We start from the raw sequence: 27,636 nt of genomic DNA, 5'->3' as shown, positions 1-27,636 counted from the left end.
TTCTCTGTGCTGCCCCTCGCTGCCACCTGCCTCTTCTCACTCATTACTTCAGATTAGTGGCAGAGAGGAAAATTGGACACCTGTGCCTAGAATTATGTATACATGGCAAGCAAGTAGGCCTGAAGTGAGGGCCTGAGGGCTTCCCCTGAAGAATGCAAAGAACACCTGTCACATATTGAGGCTTGCTAGGTGCCAGATGCCGGATGAACCATTTTGTATCTATTATCTCATTTCCCCTTCATATCCATGCTAGGCAACTCAGATGGTTTTACTCCCACTTCACAGATGAGGGAATAAAGTCACAGAATGGTCAGGGCAGTTGCCTGAGATCATACAGCTGGCAGGGAGATGAGTCGGACCAAAATGCGGGTCTGCCTGACTCCAAAGCCTGCAACGCTTGGTTTGGATTGCTCAGAAAACATTTTTTGCTACATCCCAACTTTCTACCTAGTTGGAAATCATCGGGCCTCTAGACCAGATGCCAGGGAGGCGCTGGCTGCATCCTGTGCAGATCCGATCACAGAGGAAACACCTGTTTCTTAAGGATGTATTTTATGGGATGTAAGAGTAGTTGGGAATGTATTTTCTGTACTGTAAGGCATGGGAAGTAGTCATTATGAACGACTATGTTGATGATGAACTTACTATACAGTCAAGTATGCTTTAAAAATAATTTTTAAAAACTGCCTGTGTTTCGGATGACACACATTTTGGGCCCTCCGGGAAGACCCTGCAGGTTGCACAGTGTGAAAACCCCTGTTTTAGACAAAGCACAGATGAGGGGTCTCCGTCATCAGGAAAGGTGCAATCTGGCAAAGATGAGGCTACAGGAAGGGCTTGCTCAAGGAAGCACCGAAGAAATCACAGTGGCCCCAGAGCGAGGCAAGGAGGAAGGTGTCTTTATCAGGAAGTGGGGAGAATGGGGTCAGTTGTCCAGAGAGCAAAGCAGAACAGCTGCGGTTGTCATAAACACACGTTTTGCCAGAAAGTAACCTGGTGCGTGACGTTTGGGCCATTATGTCTTGTTCGAGAACAGGTGACATCTGGGTCTTCAGCACTGTTTTGGCATATCTGTTTCTGGCGTTAGCCAAGGGGTTCTGTTAGGCAAAAGCATTGATTCAGTTGGTGCACTGGGTCTTTGGATGAATTGCTTTGGCCTGAATTGCTCATGATTTGCTTTGCTCATATAAACACACTTTTTGGAACTTAATAAACGTAAAATTATACCGGTTTAACTTAGTAGCACCTAGTGTTTATAGCCTGTGAAAGAGTATATCAGTTACCTTCTATCACATACCAAACCACCCCAAGCACTGCCAAGCCGCCATGTTCTTCCCATGGTGACGGCAAAGGTGCAGAGGGCGAGTGGGTACACATGACGTGTCTTAAGGCCTGGGCTTGGGACTGGCACCTTGTCACTTCTGCCTCATTCTGTTGGCCAAAGCCAGTCTCCACACTCAAGCCAAAGGAAGGAGACATGTATTCCACTCCTGTCCTTGAAGGAGCTGCACAGTCATTCATGTGATGGAAGGTAGAATACAGGGCAGGATGATAAACGAACCAATAATGCAATCTACCATAAATAGTAATCAACTGCTACTTACCAAATACTTCTCGTGGGCTGGGACTATGTCTATATAAAAAGAGCCAACTTTTTTTTTTTAAGATTTTATTTATTTATTTGAGATAGAGCGAGAGTGAGAGAGAGAGAGAGAGAGAGCACGAGCGGGGTGGGGGGGGGGCAGAGGGAGAGGGAGAAGTAGGCTCTCCACTGAGCAAGGAGCCCAACACAGGGCCTGATCCCAGGACCCTGGGATCATGACCTGAGCTGAAGGCAGACGCTTAACAGACTGAGCCACCCAGGTGCCCCCCAAGAGAGCTAAGATTTATTTAGCACTTACTATGGGCTGCTCTTCTAAGCACTTTATATGAATTGACCACTTTGCTCACAGCAATGCTATGGTGTAGGTCCTGTAAGTATTCCCCGTTTACATGCAGGGAAACAGGAGGAGAGGAGTATAATGACTTGCTCAATGTCAAAGCCTCGTATCCTGGCCCCAGGACCCAGGCTCCAGTGCTGTATGTGATTTGTTACTCTCAAGGATTTCTTCTGAGAATCCAGAGGCCCAGATCACTTAAGTGACTCAGCTAAAGTCACCAGGTGGACACTGCTTTGGTATCCTGGCCCACAGGACTGCTGACTGGCTTCCTGCTGCTATGCTGTAGCCAGTGAGTGATCGTCGAGGGTCGTAGCTTTATTCTGTTGATTGACTGCATTGTGATCAAAAGCATAAAACTCCAGATATAAGGTTGAATCTGGTAATCTATTGTTAGTACAGGACTCTCCAGGCTTACTGCTTCTCGGTCTCAGAGACGATCTTCCATCTTTGAGTTAAATATGAAAAATATTCCTTCTTGTACTTGTTGATGAATGTTCCTTGAAGAAATGTATTTCCATATACATAGCCCAAAGAGAAATGTCAGCAGTTAGACATGCTAATCAGAAGAAAGCCTTGTGTTTTAGTAGAGGTTACTTAAGACCCATCAAAATTTTTTTTTTCCTTAAAACATTCAAGTAAAATAATGTAATTAGCTATTTTTTCCTCTCTCCTCCCAGAGGGCAGTTGTAAATGGTCTGCCTAAATGAAGCTATTTATTTAAATCCGTCCAGATTTCTTTTGAAGTTTTGTACATCTTTCTTCTGCTGTATCAGCTCATAGCTACAATAATTTAATAAGTTTTTCCTAGGGTGAAATTGGATGCCCTTTATCGATCTTACACTGAGGGGGCATTCAATTACTTACTCTAAAGTGGTATTTCTGGGTCTCTCAATTACAATTTTGTTATAAATGGCTTGCTAATGATGCTTGGGGTGCACAGGTTAATAGGGGGCATCCTAGCCAGGGCTGGGTAATTGAACGCTTTCTATTTTGGGACCAGTGATCTGATCTCGCACAGGGGTATGGGTTCCCACACTTGCTGTCTGCCTCCGTCAGGCCCAGCACTGAGCCCAGGCTGGGAAGCGATCTCACTGAAATGTATACCTGAGTACTTTGGTTTAGTATCTGCATGGGAGTGCCAAGGGTCCTGACTCACCTGAGTCGACTGGCACCAAAACGGGAACATTCCAGACAGGTAAAGTGCAAGGGACATGCGTTGCTTATTTTTTTAAGGAAGAACCACCTGAGTGTGAGGTTTCTGCGGGACTGTTCTCAGGATGATTTGTGGCATATGGAAAAGGCCAATTCAGGAGTAGAACAGCAATGCTTTTCGCTTCGATACAGTCACATTAATTTGATTTTTCTTCACTGCGTTACATTAGTTGATAGTTGTACATCTTGTAAAGATCCTTTTGAGAGATTATTTGACGTGCATCCTTTTTTGCACTCGGACAAATCTCAGCCCAATACTCCTGATCTCCATGTGGCTGGCTTCTTTCTCGTCATTCAGGCATTCCCTCCCAACTACTCTTCTCTGGACATCCTGCTGCTGGACCTCCTTTCCTGTCAGGCTGCAAGTCTCACCTGGGGGTGGAGGTCAGCGCACAGAACAGCCCCTGACCATGAAGAATGATCTGGCCCTAGTGCTGCATTAGAGAATGCCTGTTGTCATGGTTTCATTGTATTCTCCTTTTGTATTTTCTTCATAGCCTTTATTGGTGTCTGAGATGATCTTATTCCTTTGTCACATTCATTGTCTGTTGCCCTGTAGCCCCTAAATCCTGGCGGGATATAAGCTCCAGGTGGGGAAAAGCCTCCCTGTCGTGGTTTCTTCTGTACCACTACCGTCCAGTCAGCCAGGGCTTGGTCTGGAAGCCTCAAAGCTCCAGGCCCTGCACTGACAAGGGCCCTGGTTGTGTATGGGATATGGTCATAGGACTTATTTTTAATCGACATCATCAAGGCGTATTTTACATACTAGATACTGGTCATATGTTTTGGTAAAACTTATAAGATAGTTTTATATTGTTTCCCCATGCAAACAAGCCCCAGCTCTCCAGACACCAGCTGAATTGCCCTACAATTCAGTTCAGTTCCCGTAGGAAATACCCTGAGCTTGCACAGACCCCACAAGTTAAGGGCTCAGTCCCCCAAGACTGCCCCAACTTCAGATGCCAGTTACAAGTATGGGGTCCCAAGGCTACCCAACTTCTGTCTGATCTGGCTACAAATTTCGAGGTTCTCACAAGGCCCTCCCCAGGTCTGATAATTCCCAAGAACTCAGGGAAGTGCCTTATTTACTATTACCAGTTTGTTATAAAGGATACAGCTCAGGAATAACCAGATGAAAAACATGCCTGGGGTAAGACATGGGGGGAGGGGAGGGGAGTCACCCTTCGAGCCCCTCCATGCGTTCACCAACTAGAAAACTCTCCGATTCCTGTCACTTCGGGGCTTTTGATGGAGGTTCCATTACATAGGCATGATTAATAAATCATTGGCCCTTGATGATTAACTCACTCACCTCCCTGGAGGTTGGGGAAGTGGGGCTGTAAGTTCCAACCTTCTGTCTAATAGAGGCTTAGGCTTTCTGGGCACCAGCCCCATCCTGAAGCTATCAGGGGTTCCCCCAAGAGTCATCTCATTAGCATAAATTCAGCTGTGGTTGAATGAGGCTTGTCATGAAGAACAAAAAAGATGCTCCTCTCACCCCTTCACTTAGGAAATTCCAAGGGTTTTAGAAGCTGTTTGCCAGGAACTGGGGACAAAGACCACGTTTATTTTTTATTCTGTTACCTGCCCCCCCATCTTCTGTTGGCTTTGGGTCTCCACAACCCCACTGCATCTACAGCAGTGCCTGCTCCAAGCTCCCCTTCTGAAGAGATCTGCCCAACAAAGGAACAAACAGGTGAATGAGTTGTCGCCCCAGGTCTCGGCTCCCGAGCTGTTTTATGTTTCAGAAGCAAGACTGGAGTAGAGGTCTGGCTGGAGGGTGCAGCCTGCCCAGGGGTATAAATGCTTGGGCTCACCATGTCCCGGAGCCTCCCTGTTGAGCCTGTCAGCTTCCCTGACGACCCACATCTCTTTACTTACTTGGCTTGTAAGAAGAAAGCTTTGTTTTTGTTTAGGAATATTTTGCCCATTCTGTTGGGTCCAGATTTTGTACATTCTTGTCTTGGAGCTTCAAAGACTCTGTTTAAAAAAAAAAAAATCTAATTAGACTTTCTGCAGCCAGAGACACAGAAGGGTGTGAACACACTCCCCACTGAGATCCTGGTTGGAGCCTTCTTTTAGCCTCGCCTGGCCTTGTCTTTTTAACATGTAAAAAAATGTTTTCTTGGCTTAGCGATAGGATTTCCAAGTAGGGGATCTTGCCCTTTTGTTTCTTTGGTTTGGAAGAATTGTTTGTACCAAGTGATGGGTCAAGGGTGGTTGAGTGAATGGGAGGCAGGGATTTGAGCCTTGAGGCTCCTGTCACGTCCCTCCAACTGCTCTCAAGAGATGTGCGGGCGGCGGAGCCCTGGGTGTTGGCCTGGTTCCAGAACAGTTTGCTCCCGCATGCCCCCACTCCTCTGCTCTTCCCAGAACTGCCCTGACCCCAATATTGGCCTCCCCTAACTAGCATTTCACAAGCTGGTTCCTTGCGACATTAGTGAGAATTCCGTGGCCATTTATGTTTTGGAAATTTTGCATCTTACATTCCTCTCCTGTGGATTCACAGGGCTCATGAGCATATTAAAGGCCCCCAAAAGTCCTGTTGTAAAGAAGTCTGTTTGCCTCCATCTTACTTTTCTCCGAGTAATTTAAGCACAGAACACATAACAACAATGTGCAGAACACTCAGTGGGAGACACCTTAGGAAGCACTGCTTGGCTATTTCTTGATCAGTGTATTTTGATAAAGCACAGGCCTTTCTGTCCAAGGGAAGGGAAGTTTCCTGCTGGTGAGTCCTCATTATTCAGCCTTCCAGCCAATACAAGGAGGCTTTAACTCAGGGTAGGTTAATTCCATCTTCTCTGGGGACAGGTAGGATTATTTGAGGGCTATGTGTGTGTGTCAAGTTGGAGGTGAGTCTACTGCCTTTGGGTAACTCTCAAGCCCTAAGGAAAAATAATGTGATAGGATCTCCCATCTTTCATTCCACTTGCAACATTCTTGGCATTCACCGACAATTAAAAATCATAATCGTAATGGTCATTGATGATGCTATTATTAATGTTGCCTACATTTTAGGGGACACTAATAACTATGTGTAGGCATTAAGCAAACTCTTTATGTGTGCTAACTAATTTAGTACTTGCTGCAAGCTTATAAGGGAGGTAGTTTTACCCTAATTTTACTGGGCAGGGAGGAAAAGCTCAGAGACGTTATATGGCCCACTGGAGGTCACACAGCTAGTTAGTGGTGGTCTGCCATTATTGGAAACTAAGTCTCCTTTTTTGCCGTTTTTACAACATCTAAAAATAAGTGTCATCATTTGGGCAACAATACATTTTATAACCACAGAATTCTGTTAATGGATTTTTAAGAATCATGTTTTCCCCAGGATGATGAAAGTGAAAAATGATTTCAGGGTCTGAGTGTTATGTTACTCAGGGGAATACTGCACGTTGGGTTTAATTGCTTAATAACTTAAAGTCAAATGGGTTTTTTTATATGATGCACTCTACTGAAGGAGAGAATCATTCCAGTGTTTCTAAATTTTCATTAACTTTTTCCTCGTAAACTGATAATAAAGGTTAGTTCTCGTAAGAGACTATGGGTGCTGAGAGACTATGGACTCTGAGAAACAAACTGAGGGTTCTAGAGGGGAGGGGGGTGGGGGGATGGGTTAGCCTGGTGATGGGTATTAAAGAGGGCACGTACTGAATGGAGCACTGGGTGTTATATGCAAACAATGAATCATGGATTGTTACATCAAAAACTAATGATGTCATGTATGGTGATTAACATAATAAAATAAAATAAAAATAAAAAGAGACTATGGGTGCTATTGGGAGAGACAAAACATTTTCTCTGCATGCTCCTACCCTAACCAGGCTGCTTTTTGGATATTAAGCGCAGATGCTTCAGTTCATCTCTCAACTTACAGTCACTGACCATTCATGCATCTGGGAATGACTATGAAGTCTTGAGACTCGGGGATTCGGTACTTAGCTTTGGCATGGCTGGGACATTTGAGGATATATGGGCTGTGCAAAATATGAGGTGTTTGACGTGGTGCTGGTGGGGCTGGTGCTGGAGCCACATTTGGTGGCAGAGACTGAACCCCAAAGCCAAGCACCAAGGACCAGAAAGCTCTCCTTTTATCCCATGTGATTTTCTATGACTTGCTTGTGACCCAGCAGACTGAAACCTAGGAGTGGAAAAGAGAGCTTCTCTCCTGGGAAGGTGATCCCAGGGTTATGGCTATCATCACATCATGTAATAAAACCTCTTTTCTTTGTTGTTCAGGTAATCTGACATTTTAAAGATTTTGCTCCCCTTGAAGAGGAAACATTTTAAAGGAGCACGGGATGTAGAAAAAGAAATCTTCACGGGGGCCTCTCCAAGGATGGCAGGCCGACCCATCCCTTGCTGAGATCATGATCTCTTCTAATCTCCTGGGTGTCTCCATGTTCTCCAGCGAGAATTCTTCCATTTCATTTTGTGCCATGGGAAAAACCTGAAGGACAGGCAGAATTGCTCCCACACATGTGGGCTTTTTCCCCCTAAGATTGCAGTAGCTCTTACAGAACATGACAGTTGGAGATCACTTCTTTTTGCTGTCTTTTGGAGTTGAACCAAAGAAGGCCCTTCCTCATTCTCCAGGGCTTTGGTGCCTGCTCATTTTTATATTCTATTTGTTTCCATTGCTTGTGCCTTAAAACCATCTTATCTAATCGAAAGACATCCTTAAATAAGTTTTTCCAGCACAACTTGCATGCATCCGGGCTCCTCAGGGCCTCGCCCATGGCTCTGTGGGCCAGCCGTCCAAGGGCATTACCATGAGGCACTGCATTAATTGCTGCATACAGTTGTTGCCCAACAACGAGCACAAACAGCAGGTCGGCTGCGGAGGAGGCCCCCTTCACGGTCACCCGGAGTGCCCTGCGTGCAAAGGAGAGAACAAAATTGTGCTACGGGTGGACGGTAAACAGATGAACTTGCTTGCTGTTCTCGAGGTAAGGGCCGAGGGGAATGAGAGCTGGGGCAGGTTTCTGCGCTTCAAGAAGGGGAAGCGATGTAGCCTCGTGTTTGGATTGATGATCATGACCTTGGTGATGGCATCGTACATCCTTTCTGGGGCCCACCAAGAGCTTCTGATCTCCTCGCCTTTCCATTATGGAGCTTTCCCCAGCAATCCCAGCTTGATGGACGGAGAAAACCCTAGTGACGTGAAAGAGCATCATCACCAACCCGCTGTAAATAATATTTCATACGTGAAAGACTACCCAAGCATTAAATTAATTATCAACAGCATCACAGCCAGGATAGAATTCACGACCAGGCAGCTCCCAGACATAGAAGATCTCAAGAAGCAGGAATTGCACGTGAGTAGCCTTGTGCTAATCTCAGCTGACTGACAGATTGAATTTTAAAAATAGATGCTTCCTTTTCTGTCACCGTCTTTGGGAACACAGTAAAGAGAAATGACCAAAAAATGTCTCAGGTGTAACAAGGATAATTTGACAGCCTCACAGCTCAGAAGGCCCCGGAAGAGGGCTGTCTGTTCACCATGTTTACACCAAGGAGGAAATTCGAGGTACTGAATGGCGAAGCTAGACCTACCCAGGGACCGCCCTTCTCGTAATTCCACTGGAGGCCTTGAAACGCCGCCATGGTGGTTAAACTTGTGTTTGTAGATCACCATCATCCTGTTTCTATTGTGTCCTAATTAGTATTTTTGTCTCTGATGGTCGTCTAAATACGCAACTAGTAAAAAGATTCCAACTGTGAAATTTAATTAGATTGCTGTGTGCGCTGGCGTGTGCATGTAGGATGGATTTTGAGTAAGCTTTTATCTTCATTCTCTCCAAATTTCGGTTTTATTTTGGGCTAAGGAAAAACATGGTCTTGGCCATGTGCCACGTTTTGCTTTATGTTAGTGTTTAGCCCTTGTCAAATAAAACTTCACATGTGAGCGCTCTAGCGAGGATCAGGGCATGACCGCGTCACGGTTAGAACGTGATTTTGCTCACTTCCCCCCTCCGTGTGTCTCTCCCTCTCTTTCTCTTTCGTCGCAGATGTTTTCAGTAATCCCCAAGAAGTTTCTTCCAAATAGCAAGAGCCCCTGTTGGTACGAGGAGTTCACGGGCAGGAACACCACCGACCCGTACCTGACCAACTCCTACGTGCTCTACTCCAAGCGCTTCCGCTCCACCTTTGACGCCCTGCGCAAGGCCTTCTGGGGCCACCTGTCCCACGCCAGCGGGAAGCACTTCCGCCTCCGCTGCCTGCCGCGCTTCTACATCATCGGGCAGCCTAAGTGCGGCACCACCGACCTCTACGACCGCCTGCGGCTGCACCCGGAAGTCAAGTTCTCCGCCATCAAGGAGCCCCACTGGTGGACACGGAAGCGCTTTGGTGAGCGCGGGGGGGGGGGGGGGGGGGAGGGGAGGGGAGGTCGCTGGGAGGGGTCGCCGCGAGGGGCGGGGCGTGCGTGCGTGCGCGCGCAGCGCCTCTTCCTGTCCCGCCTCCTGCCTCAGTCCTTTGGTCCTTAAGCCCCGCTTGGCCGCCGCAGCGCGTCTGGGGAGGCCAGCGCCGGGCGCGGTGCTCAGGGCCTTCCCGGAGGCAGGGCAGAAGGTGAGGAAACACCCTGAGACAGAGAAAGCAGGCAGTTCTTTAGTCCGCCGCCCCCCCCCCCCCGCCGCCCGCACAAACATCCACGGGGCTGGACCCCGCTCCCAGCCACCCAGAGAGCATTTATTAAGTGCCAGCTGTATGCAGGGCAAGGGGAAGGGTGCAGAATGGCAGCCGTTCTTGTCCTGAAGAGCTCTGGTACACGGGCCGGCGGTGACTGGTAAGTGCCAGTGCCAGGTGCCAGGTGGGCGTTTTCCTGGGGCTGCCCCCCCCCAGCTCTGCACAGTGGCTTCCTGAGCATCCCCCCGCCCCAGGGGGGACACTGTAGGAAGAGAGGCTGCCACACGGGGTGAGGTTCGAGCTTCTGGCTGGCTCCTCCGAGGGCTGTGAACACATCTTCGAGCTGCTTTGGGCCTCATTTTTTTCTCTGACCTGCTTCGTCCCTCTGCCTCAAGCTCAGAAGGAAGATCCCATGGACATGGTTCTGGGCGACCTTGCTCACAGCACCCCTTGCTCACAGGGGCGACTGTGGACATGGCCCCCACCCAGCCCGAGCCACCCCACAGCCCTCAGGCCACTGTTTCCTCCTCTTAACCTTTTCCCTTCTGCCAGGGGACGTTTGGTCACTTGGACAAATGCCAAAGCTGGGGCGGGACTCGAGGGCGTGTTTTCATGTAAAGGACCAGGTTGCTTGAAGGGCATCTTAAAAGTTTGCCTTCATAGAGCCTAAGTTTAGACCAAGCCCTGTTTGTTTCCTGACAAATTGACTTAATCCTTTTGATGTTCTTCCTGGAGTGAACGAACAGGAGTGTAAATGTGTCTTTTGTGGTTTGGCAGAGGCAGCTGTGGGAGCCATGGTTTAACGTGGGGTGCTCTCCCTGCACAGCTCACCATTTGCCCTAATGAGAACCAGCCTCCCGCTGGCGGGGACGAGGGAAGCTCGGGGGCGTGCTTCTGGGATCCGGTACTCAGAGTCTCTTCGAACCTCTTGCTCTTCTGCACGTGGACGTTTTCTCTCCACTTTCCATTAACCGTGGCGGCTGTGGTTTGGGGTAGTGTGCTGTTAATAGAGTTGCATGCAAAATTGACCCATTTTTAAGGCAAGGGGCAAATTTCGGCTGCATCGGTCAAAGGCAGAATAACTAGTGAGTTCAACCGTTTGTCTCGGGATTCCGGGACAATTCCCCTTGTTTGGACAGACAAGCTGCTTGCTCAAACAGGCCAGAGATAGAAGCTCAGATAAAAACTCCCTTTTCTGGGGCACCTGGATGGTTCAGTTGGTTAAGCGTCTGCCTTTGGCTCAGGGTCCTGGGATGGAGCCCCATGTCGGGTTCCCCACTGAGCGGGGAGCCTGCTTCTCCCTCTGCCCCTCTCCTGCTCGGTCTCTCTCTCTCAAATAAGTAAAATCTTAAAAAAAGAACCTCCCCTTCCTGTTTGATACAGTGTGTGCATTCTGGATGCTGTTGCTGCTCAGCCACTTCAGGGCCCCACCTGGTGCACCTCTCAGCCAGCCCCAAAGTCTGGCCCTCCAAGCAGATGCGTTGATCGTTCTTGAACAGGTGTGCCATCCTGGAAGCCGCCACTTGCACCTGAATAGTGGTCTTCCACCCTTTGAAGTGAGCAGGTTAGCGAGGACAGCCAATTTGCAAACATTCTCTCTGCGAGCCCCTTCCGGCAGCTCACTTGGGTGGAGCCTCGGCTGCTGCATCTGGGCCCCTGGGCCTTTACATCCCTCTCGGTCACTCCCCAGGAGGCCACCCCCCCAGCAGTGGCCGCTTCGTCCTCAGTAACTCCTGCTTCTTGGTTCTTGTAGGGATTGTCCGCCTGAGAGATGGGCTTCGGGACCGCTACCCCGTGGAAGATTACCTGGACCTCTTTGACCTGGCCGCACACCAGATTCATCAAGGCCTGCAGGCTGGCTCTGCAAAGGAGCAGAGCAGGATGACTAGAATCATTATTGGTACGGCTTCTGTGTGATTCCCCATTGGGGCCGCTCCTGCCCTGGGCCCGGCCCCCACTCCCACGGGGACCCTTCTGCTCTGGGGCTGGCCCGGCTTTTGCTCTGGCCTGCGGAACATTTGCAGGATGCCTGCCACCTTCCCGACCTGGCCGTCGCTCTCACCCCTGTGTAAAGCGTTCACATCACTGACACAATTTCTGTAAAGCAGAAATGTTTAGCAGACTTTTTAGGTCTGTGGAGACTCCCATGTACCTGTAATGGTTTTTTTCTAAAAGTTGACATTTCTTTGTTTTTATTTAAATTAAGCACACGTGCTTGGTTTCTTTTTATGACATACTGATCTAAGTTTGGATGGGGGATCATAAGCACAGGTAACCAATTAGTCATTGATTTAATACTGTGGCTTTTGGAATCCCTGGCCCCAGGGCCCTGTGAAGACAGAGGCAATTACTCCAGAAACAGATACAGCCCTAATGCATTGTTGGCGACTAATTGCTGTTGAAAAAGCCTAGCCACCGTCAAGTTAATGCCTTTAGACATTCAAAATGAGGTGGCTTGATTAATAATCTTTTTTTTTTTTAATTCGTAAGAACGTTTTTTATTAAAAAACCTAACTATTCACTCTTTGTATTGGATTCAGCTTAGGAGAAGACATTTGTCTACTTATACCTTCTGAAAGAGAGAAATCTGGCCACATAGTTTCCTTAAATTGGTTACCTGAGGCAGCAGTCTGTATTTTTATTTTCCTAAATCTATTATATTTTGATTCTCCAAATTCAATGACTCTGTTAGCAACTAAGAGGAATTGTAATCAAAAGATGGCTCTTTGCTTTTGACTCTTCTTCTCCTAGGAGATAGGCTTACATGCCTAAACCCTGAGTTATTTATTGTTTTGTTTTTTAACTCAAAGAAATCAAGTTCTGAGAGCCAGATGAGATTAGACATCACTCCCACCCCGGTGTGAATTGGCTACTAGCTATTTTCTTGCAGCCTTGGGTCCACACACTTCAGATCATAAGTCTAATTAATATTTGACTGTGACTCCCACACCGTATGCTTCTGAGAGAATCTCATGTTCTTATGAAAGAGCTAAAAATATACATCCTCGGGCTAGGAAATAGAGCCTAAGATAATGAATGAAAAAGGAAAGCCTTAGTTTGGTTTTCTAATTTTACCTACTTCCAGATTTAAAAAGGAAAAAGAAAACATTCGCTGCTCTGATATTTACCTAAAGCAGAGTTTGGGGAGTTTTATGTAGTGGAGAGGCGTAGGGAAAGGCTGCAGCTAGCCCCGCCCATGCCACCAGCCAGCTCTGTGCCACGTGTCTCTCTTCCTGTTCCTGAACTCAGCCTGCACATCTGTACATTGGGCTTGTCGGACCACCTCCATTCTTGCCCTGGAATGTGATTCAGCTCTGCTTCAGCTTCCTCTGGTTAGATCTTTGGTACAGCGTAAGGGTCGGTCTTCATCTCGGCCCAGGGGTCAGAGAGAGCCTTTCCTCAGTGGTGGGCTAATGACTGGAGTCCCGAAGGATTCGAGTGGCCAGGTTCTCAGAGATGGGGCTCTAGACACACTGAAAGGCCCCTGCCTCTGCTTTCATGGCACCTTGCTCTGCCCTAAGTGCTCATCTGGGGAGCTGATTGTTTATGGAGTTGTCAGCCTCCCCTAGATTGTGAGGTCGGAGAGGAGACGGGATAGTCTGTCTTATTTCCCTCCTCTATCCCTAATGCCAAGCACGGTGCCAGGCACCTAGTAGACACTAGATGAATGCTTTCTGGATGGATGGATATGAAATGAACAGAGGGTGAATGAATGGCTGGCTGGATGGATGGATGGACAGATGGACAGATGGACTAGCAGATGGACAAATATTTCTATGGTTGTAGAAGTACTTTGTTTATGAGATTTGACAGAATTGTGCCTTCATTTTAGATACTTCTCTTGTTCTAATATTCTTATATTCATTGTGAGTAGAATTTTCAAAGGACTTCTGATTGACTTGTCTTTCTTGTATCCTAAGGTATTATCTTTTAAAAAAAAAAGAAAAAACGAAAGACCAGAACAGAAATGCTCACCTGAATGTGATTGCACATCAACAGAATAGATAAGGCCCTGCCAACTCCCTGCATTATTGTGATGCACTCATCACTGATCAAAGACACGAGTCTTTTGGCTCAGATTTTCCCTGAATAAGTGGGTTTGAGATGTATCAAATACCCATGTAAAATGTCGGGAAATTGAATTTGTATGTAATTGATTGATTTACCTTTCTTTCTAAATCTCTGAAAAGTCTTCTAAAAAAAATAGGGAATTGGTTCAAGTATCTGAGCAAGAGATGTTGAAACGTATATATCTTGGCCTCATGGCTGTCCTAGAATGTGTATTTAACATTTCATCCTTCATTCATACAGACCATGATAAGAAAGGGCTGGACCCACTCCCTGTCCACCCAGGCAGCACAGAGTGAGTGCCAGCTGTGTACAGGGCCATGGGGTGGGCAGGCACGCAGGACACAGCACCCTCCAGACTGAGGTCCTGTGAACCCTCCCATAAACTCTTCCTCTCGTTTGGTCTCAGAGTGTGCCCGGGACCAGCCATGGGTTGTGATTTCATGGAAAATCTGATGCAGATTGCATCTAATTTCCTGAGGAGTGTCAGCTACCCCAAACTACTCCCTCATCCCTGGTGCTTTTTGAAGGGAACCATCTAGTACGTTCTCAGTGGGCCTTTAAAATGCCATAGATCTGTGCACCATGAGCAATGTCAAATATCATGAAATTGGGAGGCCAGATGCTGGGAGAGCGTTGTTTTTTTTTTTTTAATCCTGGAGAGGAGCTGGGAGGAAGCAGATGCTCAGTGTTGCCTGGATCACTTTGATTTCCAGACAGAGACCTCTGGGTGGGAGTGGGGAAGGTCACTGTGGCAGAGGGGCCTTGTCAGCTTCCCTTCCTGGAGTCCCGTGTGCCCCCGGTGGAGCCGGGTTTGGTCCCTAGCACAGGCTGCCCCGTGGGAGCGCGTAACTCAGCGCTGCTCATCTGCAGTGTTCTGTGTTTCTAGGGGAGGCCAGCGCCTCCACCATGTGGGACAATAACGCCTGGACCTTCTTCTATGACAACAGCACAGATGGAGAGCCGCCCTTTCTGACCCAGGACTTCATCCACGCCTTTCAGCCAGACGCAAAACTGATCGTCATGCTCAGGGACCCTGTGGAGAGGTGAGCACTTTGGATTTCTTGTATTTGGGGCGAAAAGGCAGTTTTGAAGAACAGCCTGCCTTCTCATCATGAACAAGATCTTCCCTCTTTTTTTTTTTAAATAAACAAGCTTAATTTGCAATGTTACTGCTATTTCTTATGTAAATGTTATTGTTGGTGCAATCTTCACTGGGTCTAAACAAATTGTGGATTGTTTTCTTAGATCTTCTGACCGTGGCCTGTGGGCCTTCAGCCTCCGGCCTGTTTGACCTGGGGACCTCTTTGGGTACTGTGAGGGTGCATGAAACCCCCTTGGAATCGGGATGTCAGGGTTTGCCAAGGGGTTTGGCTCCCACGATTCCTTCTGTCCCGACCTGAGTGAGGCCTTTGTCCCTGTCAGCTCTGAGAGTTCGGTCTCCTGCTTGAAAGACCAAAAGGAGGAGAGATGATGGGCAGGGCTGCTTTGTCGTAAAAAAGCAGGGGTCACCCACTGAGCTGAGGCACTGAGCATGGGGGTGGCTGGGCCAGCACTGGCGAGGCTTGAGTCATGATGAAGCCAGCGGGGATCACAGAAGCTGGGGACTTCCGGGACCTGAAAATCACTTAGTGCAACAATCTGCGTGATACCATCCCATCAGAGAGAGGGGCCCTCAGCCTGCTCCAGGACCCTCGAGTGGGAGTCCCCCACCCAAGGTGACCAGTCCAGCTCTGTGACAGTACTCTTCCTGTTTTGAAATCAAGTCTGTCTTTTGGGAGCATCCACCCTGGATCCGTTTTGTCCCCGTAGAGCCACATAGACCCAAGGGACACTCTCCGCATGCGGGAGAGGCTGCCCGATGTTGAAGCAGACCCAACCCTCTGTGTCTCCCTTTTCTGCCTGCCTCTTGTTACGGGTTGAATTAGGCCCTTCACAAGGGTATGTTGAAGTTCTAGCCCACCCCCCCCATACATGTGAGTGTGATCTTATTTGAAAACAAGGGTCTATGCAGATGGACTCAAGTTAAGAAGAGGTCCTGTTGGATTAGGGTGACCCCTGATCTGGTGGTTGGTGTCCTTGTGAGAAGAGGAAATTTGGACACAGGGAGAGCACCATGTGATGGTGGAGGCAGAGATTGGAGTGACGTGTCTGCAGGCCAAGGAATACCTAGGGTTGTCAGCTAGCATTGGCAGCTGGAGACAAGCCTAGGATGGACCCTGCCTTGGAACCCCCAGTAGGAGCCCACCCTGCTGACACCAGGATTGCAGACTTGCATCTTTCAGAAGTGTCAGAGAGTAAATTCCTGCAGTGACAAGCCATGAGATAGTGGTAGTTTGTTACAGCAGCCCTAGGAATCTAATAGACTCTGTGAGTACCTTCCTTGGATGGGCATGCATTCCTGGCCTCACATCCTTGCCAATGATGATAATAAGACATGTTTGTTATAGAAATTTTAGGAAGTACACTGGAAAGCTATAAATGAAAACTATTATAAAAAGCACCTACAATCTCCCACCAGATAGCTGTTATTTATATTGGATGTATTTTCTTCCAGACTGCTTACCTGTGCAGCTAAGTGGTGTGTTTGTGTGTGTGTGTACACACACAATTGTAAGTACATAGAGTCTTACATCTTGCTTCGTTTGTTTCACATTGTTGTCCCCGGAAGGACATGCCTCAAAGTCCTGCCCTGCTCGCTCCTCCCTGAATTTATCTCTGTGTCCCTTCCGTGGAGTTCTCAAAGTGGCCCCTGCGGCCCTCAGTGTGACCTGGTCAGAGGGGAGCTGGATTATCCCCCTCCGTCTCCATCCCAGCAGCCCTCTTGGTGCTACACCATAAGGCACATCTATATGCCCCAGATGGTTCCACTCTGGTTCTGTTCTCCTCTCAGCCTCCGGAATCCATCTGGTCCAGTTCTGAGGCAGACACTGACCTTGGAGCAGCTCGCCTCATCCTACCTGCTAGTTCCCATGCTTTGGAGGCAGGAGTTTGGCCCTTCTGCTCACGGAGTGGGCGGGTCCCCCTCAGTCTGAGAATAGTTGACACAAACCAGTGGTGCTCTTGTGTAGACATGATTATGTAACTGTCAGCCTTGAAAGGAAAGGCTCAGTGACTAAGTGACCCCTCGCCGCCCACTGAGGTGTTTTCACAGCTGCTCTGCCTCCCTCCCCCAGAGAGCCCCCAGCTGCAGTTCACAAGGTTGGAACATTCTCTCATGAGTGCACTTTCTGCTCACCGAATGTCTTCCTGTCACATCTCCCTACTTCCTCATTCTGAAGAAGGTCACACTGCGCCTCAACCTCAGGGGGCCAAGAGAGCGAAAACTGCGACATTTTGTCACTCCCTGGGTATAGAGCAGTGGGAACCGGTCTGTGTCTGGGCTTGTTTGGTGTGTGTCAGCCGTGTTCTAGGCCCCGGGCATGGGGAACTCACGGCTGGTTGCAAGACAGGAATTGCTGTGGTTGTTACGGTCTGTGGATTCAGCTGGAACAAGAGGGAAGATGAGAAGTGGCTCAGAAGAGGGAATGAGCTTCAGGTGGGGAAAAGCTATGGTGGAGGAGCTGAAGCCAGGCTGGGTTTTGAAGGACAAGTAAGAGTTTGCCAAGTCAACAAAGAAGGAACGTGGTTGAAAGGAAGAAGCATTCTGGACAGGGAGATCAGTGAAGACAAAGGTAAAGACCATGGGTTCTCTTGTTGGAGAGTGGAGTCAACTTCCCTACATGTGTCCCTCTCTTCCTGCAGTCCTGATTCTACCTCTGAGGACATAAGCGCCATCAGGCAAGCCTTTGAATGGGGAGGGTCATGGTGCCGCCCAGGTTAAGATAGCGAGCCAGGAGCTGGACCTGTCAAAGTCTGCCTTCCTTTAGGAGGATCAAGGGCCACAAGATAGCACTTCCAAGTAGTCACCATGTTTTGTTTTGTTTGCTTGCTTTTTGGAACAAATACTTTGTCTTATAGGAACTGAAAGTGAAGATTTCTTACCTTTCTGGTCCTCAACAGAGCTAGTTCATCAATTCAGATATTGAGTCCTGACCACATGTTGGGCACTGTGCTGGGTGCTGAGCATATACATATCCCTGAAGGATGAAGGCCCACCCAGTGCCTACCCTCTGGGACCTGGCACTTTTACCTAGAAGTGAGGCCCTTACTCTCTAATGGTGGATGTCATGGTGCCGAGGAGGGTATGGCAGGATGCCATGGTGACAGCCTGCATCAGGAGGCTAACCCAGTTGTTGGGTTGCCTGCTATGTTAGTCATCTACTGCTGCATAACAAATCACCCCAAAATTCAGCAGCTTAAAACACCACACATCTAGTATTGCACAGTTTCTGTGGGTCAGAATCTGGCACAGTTTACTGCATCTTCTCCTTCAGGATCTCTCCCAGGGCTGTAGTCAAGGCTTCACCACAGTGGGGTCTCATCCAAAGGCTTGACTGGGGAAGGCTCTGCTTCCGCACTCACATGCTTTTAAGCTCATTGGCAAAATTCAGTTCCTCAGTGGCTGTTGGAAGGAGGGTGTCCATTCTTTGCTGGCCGTTGGCTAGAGGCTACCCTCAATGCCTTGCTTCTGGGTCTTGCCAACATGGCTGCTTGCTTCATCAGAGCCGCCAGGGAGAGAATCAGCGGGCAGGTCAGAAGGCACGATCTTTTGTAATCTGATCACTGGAGTGTCAGCCCATCACCTTGACCACATTCTGTTGGTTAGAAGCAACTTACGAGGGCCAGGCCACACTTAAGGGGAGGAGGTGGCAGGGTCTGCATGCCAGGGAACAGGGATGATTGCCTACCACACCTGCTCCCCATTTCCCTGTCTGATCGTCCAGGAACCTGGGCCCCAGCGGTGTGACCAGGAGCAGAGAAGCTGCCGGTGCATCACCATGTCCAGACAGCGCCTGCGCATGTGCAGCGGAGGGTGTGTGTTCATGTGCACATTTTCTGTGTAGGTTACTGACAGCAACAGCTGTTCCATTGCTTTTTAAACGTTGATAAAAAGTATGCAACAATAGGAATTTCTTTTTTGAAACCCGTGACTCATGGCCTGTCTTAAATGTCTGGCTTATTCGCCATTCCAGCCGGAAAGGATGATAGATATCAATGTTTAGATTTTTTGAAGAAACAAACACTTGGAACCCCTGTTTCCATTAGTCTAACTGGGTCCCAGGCCATCAGCCCACTTGGTTCATTCCGTGACCTTGCTTTTCTGCAGGGGAAGGATCTAGGGGTTGCTTGCTGCCAATGGGATTAGGCTAAACTGTTCTTTCCATCTACAAATTGGTGAGGGCAGGGGTGGAGTTTATTTTTAGTTTCAGATTCACATTTAGCCTTTATTTCTAGAATTGATCTGAGGTAGAGGGTTTTTAAAACGTTGGGATTGCACACAGAATCAAATCAATCACTTTTACATTTCAGAGAAAGGTGCAAATGGTACGTTCGTTGTTCCCTGCTCTGGAGGAGAACAGAGGAATAGTGGAAGGCGGGTAGGCTGGTTCTTGTGGCCAGAAGGGCCAGCCAAGTTTCACGCTGCAAGTTTCTCTACGTAAGAGATAATGACAATTTAAAAAAGTGAAGCATTTCTAGGCCAAATTGGCGTAATTAAAAAGCAGAATTTTTCTTCCTTTAATTTGATTCTAAAGTGGGAAAGACTGTTCTTTTCAGCACATCTCCCGTTAGCTTCCCACCTCTTCATTTGTGAGTGGTTGACAGAGTTCGCCTCGTAATTCAGAGGCCGCCTTCATTAACTGGGACAAATGGCTGGAAGGTGCTGAGCCCTCTTACGTAGTTTGTTCAGGGGACCCTTGGAGTGGGGTCACATGCCATCTGTTAAGGATTTTACCGTGTCTGTGTTTTGGGTTTAGTTCTGTGCATAATATTAATGCCAGGCATGGCGGTGACCAGCACAGGATGCTTGGTGCTCACGTTTTATGACGGGTGGGTCAGACGGGAAGGAGAAGTGAGCTCAGTTAAGAGTGAGAAGTTGATTTTGACCCGGGCACCTTGAGCCTTGACTCCTGGGGCTTTGTTTTCTTTATCTGCTTGTAGAAACTGACTTTTTAATCCACTAGACTGGGTCAATAATTAATCTATGTATGACGATGCACTAGGAAGGGAGGGGATGAAGCATTTAATGAAATGCATCCATTTAAATGCATTTGGTCATTTGGACAGAGTAATGAGCAAAGCTAAGCCTTTGGACAGGAGTCCTGGTTTCATGGATTTTACTCCATTTGCAAAGGGGAAGGTAGGGCATGTGTGTAGTAAGTGGCAAACCAGGGTCACCTTGATAGAGTCATAGCCTTGGGGGACCAGACAGTCCCAGCTCTGTCGCTGACCTTTGGCAAGCTGCTTGACCTCTCTGTGTCTCATTCCTTATTGGTGAGATGGAAGGAAAATAGTCCTGCTTTTAGGGTTGGGAGAATAACTTAATATATGTAATGTATTTAAACAGTGCTGGACAAACACAAAATATTATGTAATCATTAGCTATTATTATTAGGTCACAGTAGTAGTAAATAATAATAGTAACCAGGGTGAGCACTCCTTTTTACTCACTGAACAATTATTGGACACTTTTGAAGTGATAGATGTGGGACATACACTGGAGGGCAAAATCCTTGTCTGCCCTCCTGGAGCCTATGTCCAGTGGAAGTGGGGACAGCCCTCAATTAAGTGACCTCAGGGTTAACTCCAGGCTGCCTCTCTGCTAAGCCCTGTTCAGGCATTGCCTCACTTACACTTGGCAAGTAGGTGTGTGGGCTCAGTGGGGCTAAGTCACCTACTTGCCGTCACCTGGTTAGTAGTGGCCAGGCTGGATTTGAGCCCGTGTTGGTTTGACTGAGGAGTCGAGCTGTCCTCCTTATCAGAGGCTGGTCCTTGGATGCAAATGTGGAGACAGCAGTGTGTGTGCAGGAGGTTTATGGGGCCCATCGTGGGACAAGCCAGGCAGTGCAAAGGGTCAGGCCGTGACGCAGTCACCCAGAGGTCTCCCTCACACCATCGGGAGCCGTGTGGCTGGGATGGCTCTTCCAAGCTGTCGCCAGTGAGGCCTCTCCCATCCAGCAGCCACTGTGCGCAGTCTGCCCTGGGGAGGCTTCACCGTGGGTGGAGCAGGTCTTTCCAGCTGAGGGCAGATGCTGGGTGGGACGGGACAGTGAGCCATCAGCAGGATGACTCCCCACTTTTGCAAAGCTCTGTGAGCGGTAAGGACCCCTGTCTTCCTGGGTGGCTAAATGTGGACTCCGCATCAGCAAGAGCCAGATGCCGATCCCAGGGCGACATCGTGCTCAGATGGCAGGAAGCCGTGCCGACCGAAGCTTCTGAATCGCTGTAGACCTCTGACCTGCGGCAGGAATTTCTCTCGTCGCTCAGCCTGTGCTGAGGATCTTCTCCAAACAGCTCAACTTCTCTAGGTCCCTGGAAGCACTGACGTCTCACCACAGACATGTTCTGCGGCAGGAGAGGGGTGCTGGCACGCCAGCGTCCTGTGCCATATTCTCTTTCACACGTTTGCACGAGGATTAGAGGGCAGGCTGTTCCTCAGCGCTGATGGATCGGTCATTAACGTCCGTGATCTTCAAGGGAAATTCGGAGAACTCTGTGGGCAGGAGCTGGAGTAGGGGGAGAGGCCGTGGAGCGTAGAGGTCATGACGGCCATGGATCAAGTCCATGCCCTGCCTCCCTCCCTCCGGCTCCTACTCTCACCTTTGTGTTTACGACCCTGGAGGATAAAGGATCAGTGGCAGCCTGCAGGAGACTATAGTCGAGTGTCTCTCAGCAGCCTGTTTCCTGGCAAACTGAGACATTTCGCGTCTCAGAAGCAGTCTGTCTGGGTGTCACTGGCATGCCTGTAATGAGCCCTAAAAGTGGCATGAGGGCACGTTCATAGGGCTGAACTGGGAGCCACCCTAGGGCCAGGAGGTTGGCCTGAGACATCAGAGAGGGGAGGGTGAGCCGGCCAGGCCCCGGCCAGGACAGCGCGGGCCCTTGTGAAGGTGCTCCGATGGTCATTCGGGAGTAACGCCTGGTGAGGGGCCAGATCTTGTTACTGGGGAGAGAAAAATAGTCATGCTGAAGATTCCCGTGTGTCTGACACAGTTTATTTTTTTGGGAAATGCTTACAAAGTCATCGGCAGTCCTGAGTATTCCCAAACGGATTGTTTGCGGAGGGCGAGGCACACCGGGGAGAGGGCCACCTCGTTGCTCCGTCTGCAGAGGCTGTGAGCTGTGGGTCCACCAGGCCAGCATGGGGGAGGGCGCTCAGTCCACTCTGGACCACCAGGTCACTTCAGGGACCTCGATTAGTGAGGTTGGCGAGTTAAAGCTGTTCAAGGGAGGGGGTGGGACAGTGGCCACACTCTGTGGTGGGGTCCCACAGCCTGGGATCCAGACCTGGCTTTGCTGCTGCTTTACCCAGGGGTAGCTTAGTGATCCTGTGCACTTCCTTTTCTTCTCTACCAGAAGACACCTGCTATCAGGATCACCAGGAAACTGTGTGAAAGTGCTTTGTAAACGATGCCAGGCTTGTAGAGCAAAGGGATGTTTGGTATCGTCTCTGAGAGGTTCTACCCTTTGTTCCATGAACGTTGACCAAGGACCCATGATTGGATGCTCTGGAAGAAACAAAGGTGAACCCAGAACCCTACTCCTGCTCAGGGGGAAGAGACGACCCAGCCCAAATGAGCTCAGTGAGCTGGAGATGTTGCATCCTTGTGGACATGTTTAGGTCCAAACCTGGATGTTCTTCTCTGGCAGAAAATGAGCCTCATCAGTGTTACCCATGTGTAGGGCTTGGGTGGCTCTCGACTTTGCCTCCAAGTGAGCTAGCCCAGCCAGTCCTGCTTCATTGTTCCTCATGATGAGAAATTCACAGCTTATGATTCAGTGAGACAGAAGGGCCTCCTTCCTGGCCATGTTAAATGGCCTTATTTCCTTGTAGGGAAGAATATACATAATCATTATTGATGGCACCATATCAGAGGTCAGGGAGTTATTGATCAGTGATTTGAATGTGGATGCCAGCAAATGGAGAATGATGAGGGGGCTCTCTGGGTTTCATTTTTTTTTTTTTTTAAAGATTTTATTTATTTATTTGAGAGAGAGAGAATGAGAGAGAGCACATGAGAGGGGGGAGGGTCAGAGGGAGAAGCAGGCTCCCCGCCGAGCAGGGAGCCCGATGCGGGACTCAATCCCGGGACTCCAGGATCATGACCTGAGCCGAAAGCAGTCGCTTAACCAACTGAGCCACCCAGGCGCCCTGGGTTTCATTTTTGTAATCACCCTTCAGGTGGCTGCAGGACAGTGGAGATGTCATGGAGTGGGGGGCTGAAGCGGAAGACAAGAGCGTGCCCACCTCTTGGGGGCTCCTGGTGGAGGAAATAGGCCGTTCACATGCGTGTCATTGAGAAGCTGGCTGGCGGGGGCTCTGGGCGCTCAGCGAAGTCGGGGCCAGCACAGCCTGCAGTGAGCCCCTCCAGGAGCTGTCGGCTGCTCCCCGCCGCCCACCACCTCAGCGTCCGCCCCCAATCTTTTCTCAGAGCCCGGCTCTGAGACGTCTGATGCACGGAGCAGTAGCTGGAGAGAAGGCATTGCTTAGGCTCTCTGGACAGAGCTGATGTAATCGAACCGTCCATGTGCCCTGTGGGCGTGGGATCTCCGTGACTTCTCCCGTGAGCCTCCCTGCGAACTGACAGGTTAAAACGGACAGCGACTTTCTGGGGTGATGAAAATCTTCTGGAATTGGCTGGTCTACTGAATTTGTGCGTCTGCTAAAAACTACTGAATTGTTGGTATGTGGATTACATCCCAATTTTAAAATGGTATGAACACAACCATGACAAAAGGAGGAGAAACCAGCTTCCCTAACAGGTGACGTTTGAGCTAGAACCTGCCTGGGTCTCCTCATTGCGGGAAGGCCGACCGACAAGCGCATCATCATTTAAGTGCTAAAATCGTTGAAACAGCCAGTGACTATCAGCTTATGCAGGTGCCCAAAGGTCACTCTGGGAGCTCTGAAATTCTAATAAGTACCTGAATCCTGTTTGTTGTTGCTATCATTTTCTGGATGCCCAATGCGGTGCTCTGTAACCACATCGGCTTTTCCTGATTGTGGCAGTGAGGCCCGTCGTGTTTATCCTGAGCGTTTGTTTGCTGTTCTGTTACGCGTCGTGATTGCTTTCTGTCTCCTGTAACTTATTAACTAGTTTTCTAACAGCCTTCCAAATCACTGTGCACCTCAAACAATCAGAACATCAAAACAAAACCCCAAACCCATCGGCTCAGATGGCTAACACCCTGCTCTCGTCAGCTGTTGATTTGGCTCAGTCCCTAAACTTGGAGGCCAGGGGCTGAGGCCTGTTGGGTCACAGGGCTTTGGGCTCAGGCAGACCTGGGTTGGTTTGGGCCCCAGCCGCAAAGTCTCCCGGGCTGTATAACCTTGGGAAGCTCCCTAATCTCTCCAGAAGCCAGTCTTCTCCTCTTAAGACAGGGCGACGACACTCAGCCTGTGTCTCGGGTTGCGGGGCAGGTTGTGAACACAGAACGAGGACATGCGTGCAGTACCCAGCACAGGGCCTGGTGAGGGGCAGCCCCATCAGGGATGGAAGCCGTGAGGACCGAGGCAGCTGAAGCCCACAGCACTTGCACAAGCCTGGCCTGCAGGGGCAGACCACGGAGTCATGGCTGCCCCCGTTGTTGTGGCGATCGGTACCCCCTCCCCGCTCACGGAGGTTCAGTGTCGTTGAAGAGATTCACTATTGGCCTTGGTATAACTGTCTCGATTTTACATGGTGGGGCCTACAGTGATGGCCCTGATGGCCACTCCTCTGTCCCCATGGGAGAGATGTGGTCCCTTCTAGAGGCACCAGGTTGAGGGAGCCACCCCTTGCACACACATTCTCTCCCGCTCCCCCTCGCAGCAGTGCTGGGTCCCAGGATCCCCGCACTGTCCAGGCAGGAGCTGAGCCGCACCTCCACAAGGGCCGACCCCCCCCGTCACGGGGCTGCCCAGGAGCCTTCTAAAATAGCCATAGCACAGAAGGCCCGGAATGTATTTGGACTTATATTTGGAATTGCTCTTGGAAACAGTCCTGGCCAAATGTAACACCCATCTGGGATGGTTGAAGAGGAAGAAAATTAGGTGGTTCAGCAGAAGGGGGCTTGGCAGCCCCTAAGCTGCCAGGGGGCTGGCTGGGTTTCAGGGTCAGCTGGCTCTCACTCAGCCCCACCAGCCATGATTGCTCCTGCTGCCGGGGCCCCTTGCTTCATGCTGGACTGTCCCAGCTGGAGACTTTTTCCCTTCAAACTAGTTCCTGAACCTTCTACTCATCGGTCAGTCCTTCAGGAGTATGGTTCAGGTCTCCTTCCAGCCCAGGACAGCCGTATAGCCATTGAAACTTATTCTTCCTTCTAAGTCTTGCTTCTTCAGATGGAACAGCTCCTTCCCCCCAACATTCGGTACCCAGCACTGAAGCAAGCAAGCATCTTTTGGGGTCCCAATGTGCCAGGGTGGAGCAGAGCGACACCCTTCCTCATTCCCAGTGCCCTACCTTTGTTAATGCATCCCGAGATTTGCATAAGTGTCCAGGCAGTTCTGTGGTGATTCGTTATGAGCTTATGTCAGCTTAAACCTGTTGTGTATTATCCCTGCTGGCTTCTCTCCCCTACTTCATCTTCTATAGTTGATTTTAAAAACAAAAACGTGGATGTTTAGATTTATCTCTTGTTACATGGGTGTGCCTACTCCAGCTTTTGGATCCTTACTCTTGATACATTTCCTGCTCTTCTCAACATTTTCTGAATGACTTTAAACTATCCAAGTGGCTTTCAGTCATCCTTGGTCACTACCTGGTCCTTTCCCCCCAAGAGAGTAGCTGCGGGGAAATCATAGCAGTGAGTATTGCTGACGTTCTTATGAAGCATGAGCCTCATTCTTCAGGGGACCCAAATAGCACTCCCCCAAAAGCGAGAGCTCATGCTTCTCCTTTGCCTTCCTTCTTGTATCTCTGTGGGAAAGCGACCCTGTGCCCCCCATCCAGCTGCGCACTCAGGACTCCGCCAGGGTTGCAGGGTAGGAGGGAGGTGCTGGCAGAAATGACTCCTCAGCCTTCCTGGCAACGGGAGGTTAAAACCCACACACATTGCCTGGGGCTGTTGCAACAAATTTCCATAAACCTGGTGGCTTAAAGCAACAGAAATCTATTCTCTGGCAGTTCTGAAGACTAGATATCTAAAGGCCAGGTGTCAGCAGGGTAGGTTCCTTCTGGGACTTCTGAGGAAGGGACTGTCCCAGGCCTGTGTCCAGCTGCTGCTGGTGGCTGACAGCCCGGGGTGGTCCCCGGCTTGTGGCGGTGTCACCCCTTCCTCTCCCTCCGCCTTCGTGTGGCCTTCTCCCCTGTGTCTCTGTCTCCTTTGTAAGGACACCAGTCATCGGATTTACAACCCACCCTATATCCACGATGATCTCATCTCAGGATCTTCAACATAATTTCGTCTGCAAAGACCCTGCTTCCAAATAAGATCCTATTCACAGTTACTCGGGACATATTTTGGGGGGATTTACAGAATCCACACAGAAGGGATGGCCGTTCGTTGTGATGAATAAAGTCTCTGCTCAGATGTTTTTGACAAAGAGGAGCGTGAAGGACGTATAGTTAAAGATCTACATCCTGACATGCACGTGGGCTCAAGGGAGTCCCGAGGCCCAGCGCACATTCTGTGGGCAGATCCAGGGTTCCTGGAGGGTCTGAGAGGCCAGGGACACCCCCTCCGCTCTACTGAGGAAGTGAGCCTGGCCTGTTTGTAAAAGGCCTTGAACCTGCCTCATAGAAGGTGGGATCCTGAGTTCATTTCACCTCACCTCAAACAGATGAAAATCCGTAGTCCTCCTGCCCCCTATCAGGGCTGGCCTGGCCTGGCCTGGTTGGAACATCAGCCGTGTTCCAGTTTATGCTCGGTGATTACTTCCTGATCTCTAAAGAATTGTATGGAATCAGCATGAAGTTACTTGGTGTTTAAAATTGAGGCAGGTTTCGGGGCTCTTGTTTTATTTATGAGCCAGACATCCACAGGAAATGTTCTTACTACAAAATCAACTCTCAGTATGGAAAGCTTGGCCCAGAGGTTGGGTTTTTAGATAGTAATTTATGTGATAGAATTCCAGTTCGACCAGAGAATGTGGATAGTCCTGTAGGAGTCCTTGGTAAGAACTTTGGTCTTGGATTTACTATTAAACACAGATTTTGATGACAGTTTCAAAGGTGTCACTTTTCATGGATATGGTTTCATGGCCTGGGCCATAATATCAGTGGGACTGATAAGAAATGTGTGAGCTGGGAAAGGCACCCCATCAGACTCATGGCCACATGGTATGTGTGGCACATAAACTGAATTGTTTTTTGAGGCCCATGCAAATCTGATTTTGGCCTTTACCCATCAGCCTCTAGCTTATACTACGACCAGCCTGCAGTGATGGGTGCTGCGATGGACAGGTGATGTTGGGGGACACTGTAACAGGTGGATGTAGTGTTATCCTGGGTAATGTGCCCGGGTGGGCACAGATCTGGGGGGCATGGACTCACCGGTCACTGAGCATCACAATGACGGGTCTGGAAACAGGGTCTTTTGAAGAGTTAACCGAACAGGCTGAGGTCTACAAAACTCTCCCATTCAGGGGTGTGTGTAGACTTTAGGCCATCTGTGGGCAGATCCCAGGCATCTCCAGACTTCTCACAGGTGTCCTCTGTAGACACTGGCTGTAGATGGATTCTGAAGGGGTCAAAGGCCCTGTGCC

The 27,636-nt window shown here is 49.3% G+C and overlaps 1 protein-coding gene across 5 annotated transcripts in view; it reads left to right on the top strand.

Moving 5' to 3' along the window:
• Positions 1 to 27,636, top strand: part of CHST15 (carbohydrate sulfotransferase 15) — a 78,614-nt gene that overhangs the window by 36,358 nt on the left and 14,620 nt on the right. For all 5 annotated transcript variants that reach the window (XM_054508449.2, XM_064595410.1, XM_054508450.2 and 2 more), the window contains exons 2-5: positions 7,395 to 8,473; positions 9,167 to 9,506; positions 11,536 to 11,682; positions 14,740 to 14,896. In XM_054508449.2, coding sequence (XP_054364424.1) covers positions 7,928 to 8,473; positions 9,167 to 9,506; positions 11,536 to 11,682; positions 14,740 to 14,896 — 1,190 coding nt within the window. In that variant the 5' untranslated portion in view covers positions 7,395 to 7,927. The remainder of the gene's footprint in view (positions 1 to 7,394; positions 8,474 to 9,166; positions 9,507 to 11,535; positions 11,683 to 14,739; positions 14,897 to 27,636) is intronic.

This window comes from Mirounga angustirostris, unplaced genomic scaffold (assembly GCF_029215605.1).
Source record: "Mirounga angustirostris isolate CCGP_5_RB_7025 unplaced genomic scaffold, mMirAng1.0.hap1 SCAF_6, whole genome shotgun sequence".
Classification (NCBI taxonomy): Eukaryota; Metazoa; Chordata; class Mammalia; order Carnivora; family Phocidae; genus Mirounga; species Mirounga angustirostris.
This window is presented reverse-complemented; position numbering and strand designations above follow the sequence as displayed.